At 34.3% G+C, this 13,018-nt stretch overlaps 2 protein-coding genes across 2 annotated transcripts; one reads left to right on the top strand and one right to left on the bottom strand.

Annotated features, from left to right (window-relative positions):
* Window positions 1-412: 412 nt before the first annotated feature.
* LOC121739847 lies at window positions 413-1,950 on the top strand. Its single transcript, XM_042132436.1, has 4 exons — window positions 413-682; window positions 839-1,010; window positions 1,350-1,478; window positions 1,644-1,950. The coding sequence occupies exons 1-4, from the start codon at window positions 567-569 to the stop codon at window positions 1,887-1,889; spliced, it is 663 nt and encodes a 220-aa protein (XP_041988370.1). The 5' UTR covers window positions 413-566; the 3' UTR covers window positions 1,890-1,950.
* Window positions 1,951-6,788: 4,838 nt separating this feature from the next.
* LOC121739830 (uncharacterized protein CG5902) lies at window positions 6,789-10,184 on the bottom strand. Its single transcript, XM_042132413.1, has 4 exons — window positions 9,904-10,184; window positions 8,858-8,943; window positions 8,240-8,470; window positions 6,789-7,919 (listed from the first exon to the last, which is right to left on the bottom strand). The coding sequence occupies exons 1-4, from the start codon at window positions 10,095-10,097 to the stop codon at window positions 7,765-7,767; spliced, it is 666 nt and encodes a 221-aa protein (XP_041988347.1). The 5' UTR covers window positions 10,098-10,184; the 3' UTR covers window positions 6,789-7,764.
* Window positions 10,185-13,018: the final 2,834 nt, after the last annotated feature.

Here is a 13,018-nt window from a genome sequence, read left to right as displayed (position 1 = left end):
AACTATAGTTATGTAATGAGATATTAAGTAATGAGAATCCGTAAACATACGTAAAAAGCTATGCAATACACTTTTAATACTACATGAAATATGCAGACCGACTCCTTGTTATGTCCTAGTAAGTAGGACATAACATTACACGCTTTTGACGCTTAAACACCGATATAAGGCTTCTTCAGTCTATAGCATTGAGCTATACTATAATACTTTATCTATGACAAAACTTTCAAAACAGCTGATTTTGACTTATGATATGACGTTTCTTACTAGTATAAGTTAGTACGATTAACGAGATTTGATTGGCTACCGAGTTGTCAAATTGCACTAGTCAGTATACTGTGACTGGTAAAGGAACACCTTGATAGATTTTAATTTTGACAGTTGAGTGTTGATAGGATTTTTACTATTGTTAGGTTAGGTTTCAGGGAATTTCGGTAAAATGATTTTATTTACTTAAAAATGTTTTTTTGATTCGAGTTACAATGTTAAATACAATGTTTGCCTAAAAAATTTACTTAAACGTCTTGTCTGAAAACAAATCGCAATTTATTTTACGATTTATCGTTATGGCTTTAAAAAGGTCTCCAGGAGAGCTGCCGAAAGATGCAGTTGTTATAACGGAAGAGGAGGCAAAAAATTATGTATGGGAGGTCATAAGAAATTGGGAGTCTCCATCGGATATGTAAGATCTAACAAAATATTTGTTTATTAAACAAAAAATAAGTAAATATACTAAGAAACCATTGCTTTACCTGCATCAAGCATAGGTATTTGTTAGAAGGTTCGTATTTATAAAATTACCAAACTTTATAAATACTATTATCATTTTGGTTTACAGATGGGCTTTAAGGCATGGAGCCACAATTTTAGGTGCAATCAATTCAGTGGCTGGTGTCCTTATAAACAGACATTATAGGTGGAGATTTAGATTGGGATCGTATGGATACATGTCGTCTACAATCCCTATAGTTGTTATGCCTGGAATTCTGACTACTCTTCTTCATAGACATGCAAGTATTTATATTTTACTAGTTGATGCCTGCAACTCCATACACCATAAGTAGTTTTGCGCAGGAACCATACATTTTAAAATATCCTATGCCCTTCCCCGAGTCTGAAAGTATCTCAACACCAAATTTCAGCAAAATCAATTGAGCAGTTTGGACATGAAGAGGTAACAGACAGACATACACAATTTGGCATTTATAATATTAGTATTTATAATTTGGCATTTATAATTTGGCATTCATAATATTAAAAGTTAGTTAGATAGTATCATAACTTTTAACATTATTTTTTAAAATAAATGTTTGTAATCTTTATCATTTAAATAAAGCCTTTTATTTCAGCTTATCTCCAGTAAAATAGTAGTGAATGATCAGACATGTCCCGTCTGCTTTGAGGTCAGATCCATGGCTATACAAGCGGGATTTGGAACATTCTATCCGTTGGTTCTGGGTGCAACTTCAGCATTAATGGTAATTTCAAGGAAATAAAAAAAAAATCGTATTGCACAACAGAATATACACCAAAGTAACATGTCTTCTCTAAATTGAGATTACCATCAAAAGTTTAGTGCCATTTATATGATATTTCAGTGATCAGCTGTTACTTTGTTATATTAATTTTAGATTTATTTTCAGCTTGCCAACCGATATTCAACATTCAGAGTTCCAATGTTACATGAGGGTCCTAAGACAATGTTTAAGTTCTTAAAACATCACACAGTGAGGCTGTATCCAACTCTCACTTGTATGCTTGTAGCTCAGTTGGTTGCTTCTGCAGCAATTACATATTTCCAATTTGAAAACACCCTAACTTTACGAAAGAAATTATATGAACTTGAACTGCAACTGGAAAATGAGCGAGTGAATCAGGTCTATTCTTAAAAGTTGTTATGAGTTGTAGGTGCCTATTTAATGTAGATTTAATAAATATTGTTGAATTAAACATCCTTTTCTTACTAAATAATATAAAACTTGAGAAGTGTCAAGGGGCACCCGAATGGAACGAAGTTATTTCTTATGTTCAAACAACACAGGCTGTGTACATATTTTATAAAAGTGTCGAGGTCAAATCAAGGTCAAATATGTCTATCCTTCAGATTTACGCCGAATGTGCGATAAGGAACTGATGCTTATGTCTGCATAGTATATTTTATAGGACCTACCAATTTATATATTATGGCATATCACAGAAAAAAATCAAAGTCACATAGGTACCACTTTAAAGTGGGCACACCTTTAGGTTGTAATAAACAGTTTTGACTTATTTTGACTAATTCTGAATTTGATAAAAAATTTGCCCTTTTGTGAAAGATTAGGCTATATCAGTCAAAGAAAAAATTAAACACATAATACTACTTACCTAAAAGTCGCTAAGATTACAATAATATACTTTCTGTTAGTAATAATAATTAAGTCCAAAGTTTTAGAAAATGTTTATTATCAATCCAGACACATTTTGATAAATAAACAAAATAAGCATTTATAAATGATATCATAACGTCATATTTTGTATTAAAAATACCGATCAAGTATGGTGGCCACCACAGATTTTAGAAGTAATATTTGGGATTCGACTTTAAACAAATCTTGGCATTAGACGTTTTTAAAAGCTATTAAGAGGTAAGACAATAACTTCTCAGTCAAAATTATAGAATGAATATTTTCCTATTCTGAGGTGGCCACCTATGTCTAGAATAATTGTAATCCTTAGTACAAAGTGTTATTGCAGACTTATTTTACTGATGATGTTTTTCATGACATAATAACATTCCACTATGTATGTTTGAGCACTAATCGGAATCTTACTGACCGGTAGTTAGATTCAACACCGGACGGAAAAATTTCGTATGGTGCACCAACGCTCTTGAGTGAATTTAAAGGTGAATGCACACTTATCGGAGCCGAAAGAATGGAATGAACTGAAAGAAACGAATTTTAGAATTCTTTATATGAAATCCTATGCAACCTCGTACATTTGCCCGCGTCGAGTCTGGCTCCTCCTCAGTAATGCCTTCTGGGAATTCGATTCGTTCGGTTCGGCTTAGTGTGCGTCCACCTTAATAAAAACATTCTGAACTTAAAACAGAACTACGACCGCGTATCAACAGATGTCGCTAATAATTTTTTCGCCAACATAATCGCTATCCATTTAAGCAGAAATTGACTGTAATAACTCCATGGGCGTAGCCAGGATTCTACATAGGGGGAGGGCATATGTCTTTGGGGAGGGGGTGGGGGGCAGATTAAGAAAATCCTAAACTTCGAATCACAATAATAAGTGAGGTAAACATAAAAAAAAATATGAGCGAGCGAACTGGGATTGACTGCCTGCCCTCTCATCCCGCAAATCTCTCCGCTCCACGTTTAGGTATGAAACTCGTGAGCATTAGCTCTTACCTCGCTACGCCCATGAATAACTCCAACAAAACTAGTTTGAACTTTACATCAATGAAATCTTACATCATTAATTATTACAGTACTTTTGGATTCGAGCACAAATCTTTGGAAAACATTTATTTATCCACATTGCCGTCTTGCCTGCTCGAATCTCTAATGGCTAACCTACAACCTGATTGTTTAGTTTTTACCACCTAGGTCTTAGATAAACAATATCTTAGAATTACTTATTCTTACAGCACTAACATAACTCAAACTCCTCAATAAAATCTAATCTCAATCTAAATTATTGAACAAATTGACCACACAAACTATACTCGTTGAATACGAAATAATCTATAGATAAACATAACGATAGTATACATATTTCATAACATATATGTAGATTATAGAGGATTTTTTTTTACTTTGTCATAATCGGACATATTATTTTGATCATAAAAAGCTTTCACTAACAAAGGTACATAATATTATATGGACATACAACAGATAGTTGTGTTGAGCTTACCTTACCTTGGTAGTAGGGTTTCACCGATCTGTGTGAGTTAGTTAGCTGGATTAAACATCCTTCTATTTCTCTCGTTCTTCGTTTTCTTAAAAAAAGATAACTTAAGAATTGACCCACGGTTAAATTTCACAACAACAAAGATCGGTGCAAGTGGACTTAAAGCCCTTCGGCCACTACGACTTTTAGTAGCGATGCAGTCGCGCGACTATGAAGCGCACGGCTGCATCACTACTTACGGCGTTAGTCACATTTGCAACTCCATACAAAACACACAGCTAGCGACTGCATCGCGACTGTATCGATGCAAATATGCGACAGTATCGCGACTGCATCGCTACAAAAAGTCGCAATGGGCGCACGGCCTAAGCTGGATAGCAATAATCTTTCTCACAACATTTTCTCTTGTTGCTTGTGATGTTAAAATTTTTTTGTTTGAACATCGTATAAACAATACATTGCGCCATTTTGAGTTAACTTTTAAATATTTTTAAAAGGCACCACTTGTCTAGTTTACTTGAAAAATGCATTGATGCCTTTGTTGTTTTCTTGGTGACTACTTTTAGGCAGGCCGCATAGTTTCCGTATTCGTATCCCGAATTAGTTTTCCGTATCATCAGTAGAAAATACATTTATTAGCGCACACGTTTTTCCGAACGGAACGAATTCCGCACGTACGTTTCAAGTGCAAGCCGCGGTGCTTTCGCGCGTGAAAAAAGTGTAGGTACGTAATTCCAGATTAGGATATCGAATACTGAAAAGCCTTAATGGCGCACACTAGATACGGTATAGTCTGGCGATGGTATTGACGTATACGTATATACGTAAGTATAAGACGTAAATGATACGTAAAATATATATTTAAATATAAGTGAAACTTTGTATTTAAGTACACAAAATGTTTCAGTGCGTACGAAACACAATAGAAAACCATTATAGCCCTGGTCTTACATCTAGATATAATAAAAACAAGGTTTTTTCACATTTAATACCTTTTTTTTTAATACCCAACATTATCAAACTATAATACAAATTTTAATTCAGCAAGTTCTTTTGATGTTATACCTATGAGAACTACAAGTAACTTAGGATGTGAGAAGGTGGAAATAAGCACAAAAACTATTCTGCAATTCATCATCCATGAAATGTCATGAATAATTAATTTAATATAATTTTGTGTGCTAGAAAATGTCCTTAAGAGGGCGACTAACACACATCAAACATCGTCCTTCTCTCTTCACACTCACGCCCGTCTTTCATATGCCAGGTGAAAAAGGGCGACGCGGATTCATCGCCAAATTAGTTTTTTCTTAATAACTCGATAAATATACAACATTTAAAAATCCGCTAGGTCGATCTCTCAATGATAGAATTTTATACAATGTGTTTTTTTCTATAAAGAAAACTTTAAGATATCGTGTTTTTGCTCAAATCGAACTCTCTGAAATATAATGTAGTATCTAATTTTAGAAAATGAAACAATTCGGGGCTTATTTTCAAGAAAAAAAATGAATTATAAAATCGACACTTTAGGGTTAGTCGCCCCCTCAAGGGAGAAGCCACACAGGTGCGGTGCGGCGGCGGCGCGGCGCCGGAGCAGGACGCGGCGCCCGTGTGACTTCTCCCTAACTTCGACCGCCGGAGAGAAAGGCACGCCCATTCAGGCAAAGTAAGACGTCCATGAAAATATAATTACATTAAAAATTTTATGGTATAAGATGTGAAAAATCCTTTTTCTAACCACATACAGAATAAACAAACAACAAAATGACAACTGTTCAAACAATTTTCTTAATGCTAAAACATAGAACACTATAAACACAGGTGGCCTATGGATTTGGTGGGCAGCAACATAAACATTCGTATAACTCAATTTCTTCAAATCTACTGATCAGAAAGAGTATTTCTATGTTTTGTCTCTTTCGCTCAGCTATTATGCAGAGACAATATTTCTTACCTAAGCATTTCAAACATCTGAGATCAAAATTAATTTACTTGATGTATTTATTCAAAATCTTTATCTCACCCAAAAATCACTAAAAGCCACCTTTAATTATTATCATAAGATTTAATGAGCTTAGTTTTAAATATCCATTATAATTCGGTATTATTATTCGTGTTAGTTATAAAGTTTAGTCAAAATTATGATCTAAGTGAACATATTTTGTGATAACTGATAAGCTTATGCCGGTTTTAGTATGTTTGAAGATCTTTTAATAAATAGATCTAGTAACAAAATGTGCACTTCAGAAATAGATGTGATTATAGTGATGACATAAGCATAGTTTTAAATTGCTTGAGTCAAAAACACTGAGTTTGAAACTGCTGTAAGTTTCGCTTAGGAACCCAATACAATTACGTACAAGTAGTTTTTTAATTTAGTATTAAATGGAAGGCTTCAAGCACCGGTTTTAGTTCTAATTAAAGCCGATTTTTAAAATAGGTTGAAGTCTTAAACATTTATTCATTTATGAAAAAAAAAGAAAATGATAAACAAAAATTAATTGTTTCAGTGACATTCAAATTAGTTCTAGTCTGTGTTATACATTACTCATTGTTATCAGAATTACAGAGTATTTAAATTACGACTTAAGTTACATATTAATTTAATACACACTTAACATATAATACGGGAGCCCTAGAACATTTTTTTTTTATTACTATCAAGCAAATTTTTTGTAAGTAGCTTCATTTTGATAAGACGAACAACATTTTTATTTGCGAAAAATTAGATTAGAAAGGATATCATACTTACTTCGAATTGATGTCTTCATCAACAAAACTTGGTTGACTACTGAACTTTCGAAATTTTTCGCAAATAAAAATGTTGTTCGTGTTATCAAAATGAAGCTACTCACAAAAAATTAGCTTGATAGTAATAAAAAAAAATTCTAAGGCTCCCATACTAATATTTTTATAATGGCTTAAAACTTGATCAAGGCAATATTATTACTCCATTATTACTGTTATATGTATATCTTAACAAGCTTACTTTTTCTTAGAAATGCGAAGTTAGCTAGATCTATACTATGAACATTCTCAGCTAGAACATCTAATTTTACCACACAACTAAAGTTAAACACTAGTTGATCACATGTATGCTGCAAAATTGTTTTACATATTGCTTAATTTTGTTACAAAATTTAAATGATATTAGGCACACAATGATCATTCAGAAACAAAATATTTCATAATCTTGATCATTATGGTAATTGGTATCAGTAAAATATGTTAGCCCCAAGAGCGAAGCCACATGTGTTGTGTTGTCGCAGCGTCAATGGTCTATCAGCTATCTCATACATTTTTTTATCTCTATTAGTGATTTGCTTCGCGGACGCGTTTTTTCAACAGATGTGTTCTGATTGGCCGATATTATTGTAGATGGGTATCCATTGGTGAGAATCGGTGAAATAAATAATTAATCACAAGCATGATTTATTTATCACATTGTCGCATCACACATATGTCATCCAATGACATAATATCTGTGATGCGATTATTGCGACCTGGCGACGCAACGAAACAATGTGGTTTCGCTTTTAGGTTATTCATTTTGTAAATATTTCACATTCGCAACAAAATGTCAGCTCAACTATCGTTGATGGCACCATTTCCCATTCTGAGGAATGTAATTGGCAGTGATATTTAACTTCATACCATGTCGATGTAACAAGATCTAGTGGGGCTGGATTCACTTTGAGCATAATTCTGACCTTTAACTCCTCTTGCGTATGGTATAGTATAATATCTAGAAACTACATTACTAACATATCCACCTGCACTCGTCCAATACAATTTGTTTGTGAATGTATTGTCTGCAAGTCCTGTTTGGCCACAGGGCACGGGTATTGTTTGCTAGCACCGTTGGTTCACATAATCATTATAAGATGCAGACACTTCTTCAGATTGGTAACGAGTGAGTTTGATACTGCGTCTCATATCTGGAGTAATAGCAGCTTTGTATCCACCCTTTCGCAAGAGGGAATCAATTGTTTGAATTTGGTCCCAACCTGAAATTTAAAAATTGCATAGTTAGCTCTTTAACATTAACTCATAACATAATATTATGTATATTATAGTGCTGATAGCTTCTGCACAGTATTCAAAGTTTCAGATAATGTTTCCAAATTAATTTTTATCTTTGAATGGATAAACAGAGTGATCACCTTTGAAATAACAACAATAGTGACTGTCGCTATTTAAATGTATTTCACTTTTACATAATACAATAACTTTTTATATTATATAGTGTTTAGTGTGATAATAATTATGTATATAAATGTTTGAAATCTAAGAATTTAAACTTAATGATAAGTGATACCTCATTTACCTTGTTCAGTAGCCACTTGAGGTAAGTAGGTTGCAGTGCGTTTGGAGCCTCGTTCACTGACAAATTCTATGCGGATACCATGTTTGCCAAGCTTCCAGTCAAGATAATGTTCAGCCTCTTCAAAATGTTGGAGAATGGACACAGAGACAGTCAAACGAGGCACCTCGTCGCGAGTAATCGGCGAAAAGCGGGAGTCTTTTAAAGCACTAGTTATTGCGTACTCTCTCAATCCTGGAACAACACATTACATTGAACTTCTGATTGCTTTTGTGTCTTTTGTACGTACCACTCTGATAGCTTTTTCCACAATTTCAGTTAGGTTCAAGTTCATCTTATGCAGCAGTAGCTGCTACTAAAGAGAAGAGCATAATATTGTTAAAATATTAATTAAATATTAGTTAAGCTGCAGTTATTTCGGAGACATTATTTTACAAAATACTTTATAAAATGTTAATTTCAAATAAGAAAAAAAATAACACAATTTCAATTTATAACAAACTATTAGTATTCAGCTACCTAAGTAATTTTATAACACAGCTTCACTAATAATAAGACCCTACCAACATTACCAACTGGTAGTTGTGCATACTCTGACCAGTTCATTTAAGTAATAAATACCTGAGTGTAAATGCATAGCATTGAAAGTTCCAATGCAACCCCTGAGACGGTGTTCCTTTCCTATCTTCCAGGTCACAAAGAGGGGACTGAAAAACAAAGGTTTTGAGTACAATATTCAATATAACCTTCAATACTAATAATTAGTAAGTGTATATTATTTACTATTGGCTAAAGTGATCTTTTACAATACACTCACATGATGAATTGATAATAAAGACCAAGTACCTAAATAAAAAATGTGCAAATTCTGGTATGTCAAACAGGAGACAAATACTATAATAATGCCATCATGAATCAGGTTTACAATTATTATTTTAACCGGGTTGTACTTTGATCAGCTGTTGCCTGATGATTTGTCTGTTTGTATTAAATAGTATCAACATTATATTTTAAGGTCATACAAGATAAAAGGAACATCGGCGTGCCCAGGAATTTAGCTAGGGCGGGGCGGCAGCATAACCTGTTTCGAGAAGATGGTCGGTCTGGTATATTGAAACAAAAAATCATGAAAATTGATTTTTTATTATTCTGACTGAAAAGATATTTTGTTTTCAACGCTTCATTTTGTGCAGAGTAGGTAACACGTTTTTAATTCCCACTTGCCAGAAAAATTGACATTATTTTACCTTCCAGGGGGGGGGGGGAGGCAGCCGCCCTGTGCGGGTACACCCATGAATAGGAAGATAAATAGTTGAGTCAAATTTCTGCAATGTAGTGAAGAAATAAAAGACAAGACAATGGGATTTAAGAATTTATAGCATCATAATTTATTCTCAATCCCACACAAAAGAAAAATTTCGAAATAAACAATACCTAATGTTGCTAATGTTGATCTAACTACCAAGTAATTAACTGTTATTGTAACATTTTTTACTACTTCAATAATTAGGTATCTTACTTTCCTTTTTATAAGGCCTATTACAACAGAACAAAGGAAGTCTTTGTTGCATTGCAACACGCACCGTGCACCGGAACTCGGAAGACGTTTTGTAAGGTCAATGGTATACAGAGGCAGGTAGCATTGTATGAACTGGACCAATACTTACTATGCATCATTCGTAAAGTTTGGCGTTTGTGGAGGATCCATGCTATGCAGCTGACAATACAACACATCAAAGCAAAAGTAACACATATCAGGAATAGCTACAGATTCTGGATAGCCGTTTATAGGTCGATCGACATGATTGCCGAAAGAATTGTTCAGCTTCTGTTTTTTTGTTCCACAACATACTGAAGACATAATGATTGGTATCAAAAATGTTGATAAAACTGCAACTAAACTAATTCCAAGTAAAATAAACACACACACACTGGACTTGGTCGATTTACTTTTTTATACCTACTTTTCTATAAAAAAAAGAGATCTTTCATTTTTGTCTTTGAAAAGTCAGTGTTGCCAGACGCAAAAATGTTATTATAATTTTAAAGGTACTTTATAGTCCTGACTCCTGTACAGATATATAGTGCGTCAAGAATGTCTAGGAGGCGAAACTTTTTTTTAACAATAGCAACACTCTTTTGACATTTGTCCCTTTGTTGTAACAATACTCTATGACATAAAATTTACAAAACAAAGATTTTCAATTTGCTTAAATTTTGTTTTACAATGTGAAAACTACATGTTACTGTGATTAATATTAATAATTAAAGTGAAATACGTGTCATAGTGCTGAAATTTTGAAGATTTTCATTGAAGAAAAATAGTAAAATGCGAAAATATCACTGAAATTCTCGCGTCCACATTTCCGATTCTGATCGCTCAATCACCATAGTAGCAGGTAAATAAGCGTTTGTTTTATAAATTTTATTTGATAGTTTCATTGTATAATTCAATTTCAAGTAGCCTGAGTAAGTATTAAGTGGTATATTAAAACAACAATTTTACATAAACCTTATGTTTACGTAAACAATGAACTGTCAAAGAAATCTATCATATAACGCGCCTAACAATGATTGATACTTTGACTTAGGTGCTTTGCGTAATTATATATCTAAATGTATATAAAATTCTCGTGTCACAGTGTATGTGCATTGTGCTTAACTCCTTTAACACTTTGATGCAGCGTATATAAGCCCTTTTTATTTCGAAATGTATGTTTTACATTTTGGTTAGATTAGTAACTTTCTTAAGTTAGATTATGTCTCGCATTTCGGTGTGCCTCTTGGCAAAGGCCTCCTCCAGCTCTCTCCAATGAGCTCGGTCATCCGCTCCTCTGGTGCAGTATGGTCCTAGAGTTAAGCGGATATCGTCACTCCATCTTGTCTTCGGACGTCCCTGTCTTCTGGTGTCTCCTCTTGGATACCATAAGGTTACTCGCTTACTCCACTTAAATAATTTTGCAACGCAACATGTGCCCGGTCCAAATCCATTTTAAATGATCTATGCGTACAACTTCACAGGATCGTGAACTTTGGAAAGAGAGAGGGGAGGCCTTTGCCCAGCAGTGGGACACTGTAGGCTGATAATAATAATAATAATAATAATGCGTGATATTATGTCTGTTACTTTTGTCTTTTTTCTTATTTCTGAACTTTGGATTCTATCGCTAAGCCTGATTCCCAACATGCTTCTTTCCATTGCTCTTTCAGTTTTGGCTAGTAACTCTCTGTGTTTGTTCGTTAGTGCCCATGTCTCACACCCGTATGTCATACAGGGGAGAATACACGTGTTGAAAGTTTTTCTCTTGATGTGCATGCCTAGGTCTTGGTTCTTCATAATTTCTTTCAACGACCAGTATTTATTCCAACCGCAGGCTATTCTTTTGTTTATTTCCTTGGACATAGGGTCTTCTGGGGATATAATTTGTCCTAAGTATACATATTCTTTTACATAATCAAGTTTAGTTCCATATGCCTCTATGTGGACTTCTGTCGAGTTGGTCATTAGCTTGGTTTTGTCTGTGTTTATTTCTAGACCTACTTCTCTGCTTCTTTCTGCTATGTCTTTTATCATGTGTTCTAATATCTTAGGATCTTCTTCAAAAATGTCATCGGCAAACAATGTCATCGGCAAATCTTAAGTGGTTAAGGCGAGCACCATTGATTAGAATCCCATAGTTGCATGATGCAGCGTAATATAATATTATAATTATTACGTTTTATGTTTACAGGTAGCAGAATAAAAGCGTTTAACGAAATAATCGAAATTACTGGGAGAATTTATGCTATAATTTCGAAAAAAAAAACACAAAATAAATACAAGAAGTCGGAATTAGCCCTTTATTAGGATATTAAAGAGCTGATTATTGAAGATGAAAGTGCCTCTTCACTGTGACACTACTGCTGTAACTACATGGACCTAGAAAGTGGCGATGATTCTGTTTCCGGCTGCATTGTAGAATATTATTTGGATGATCATATTTTATTAAAATAACAAAGCCCTGTTTTTCATTTATTTATTTTTTTGTATTTTCTTAAATATTTTTTAAATAAGTAGTTACTTAATAAAAAAGGAGTGAGCTTTTCTCAGCTCTCACTGGTCATCAAAGTAGCTCTGCAGCTCACAGAGAGAGGGCAGCCCCGGATCTTCAATTTTTTTTTAGGCGGGGCAAAAGCTGAAAAATGCCGCCCCGCCTACCTACTTATGTTTATTTTCACCTTTATCATCCATATAATTTCAACTATCAATATGTAGGATATATAATATTTAACAGGGTAGGGTTTAAAAGCGAGCGGGAGCCGGGCGCGTATTTTGAACTATGCCTACGCGCCTCGCGAATAATAAATGTTCGTGCAGCACGTCTCACTTCGCGCTCAGGGTATCGGTCAAGTTGATGTGGCTATGAAATTGCTGTACTTGTGCTATTATTTATTACGTGGTCAAAGTTAAATAAATGATGAGTTGTCCATTGGTCCGTGTAGTGTGAATTTGGCCGCCCCCTGAATTTGCCACCTGGGGCATAGGCCCCGGCTTGCCCCCCCCCCCCTAGATCCGGGGCTGAGAGAGGGTACTTAAATAATAACAGGTGTTATAAATTCATAATATGTAACACTAGTGACTAGATGTCCCGGTGAACTTCTTGTCACTTATAAACCTTCCCTGGACTTCCAGGAATATTTTAAGACTAAAATTAGCCACATCGGTTCAACCGTTTAATCGAGTCTAATCGACTTTCTTGACAGAGACAGACTATGACATATACAAAGATTATAATACTTTAC

This window comes from Aricia agestis, chromosome 2 (genome assembly GCF_905147365.1).
Source record: "Aricia agestis chromosome 2, ilAriAges1.1, whole genome shotgun sequence".
In the NCBI taxonomy this organism is placed as follows: domain Eukaryota; kingdom Metazoa; phylum Arthropoda; class Insecta; order Lepidoptera; family Lycaenidae; genus Aricia; species Aricia agestis.
The sequence above is the reverse complement of the archived record's forward strand: the minus strand, read 5'-3'. Positions and strand labels throughout refer to the sequence as shown.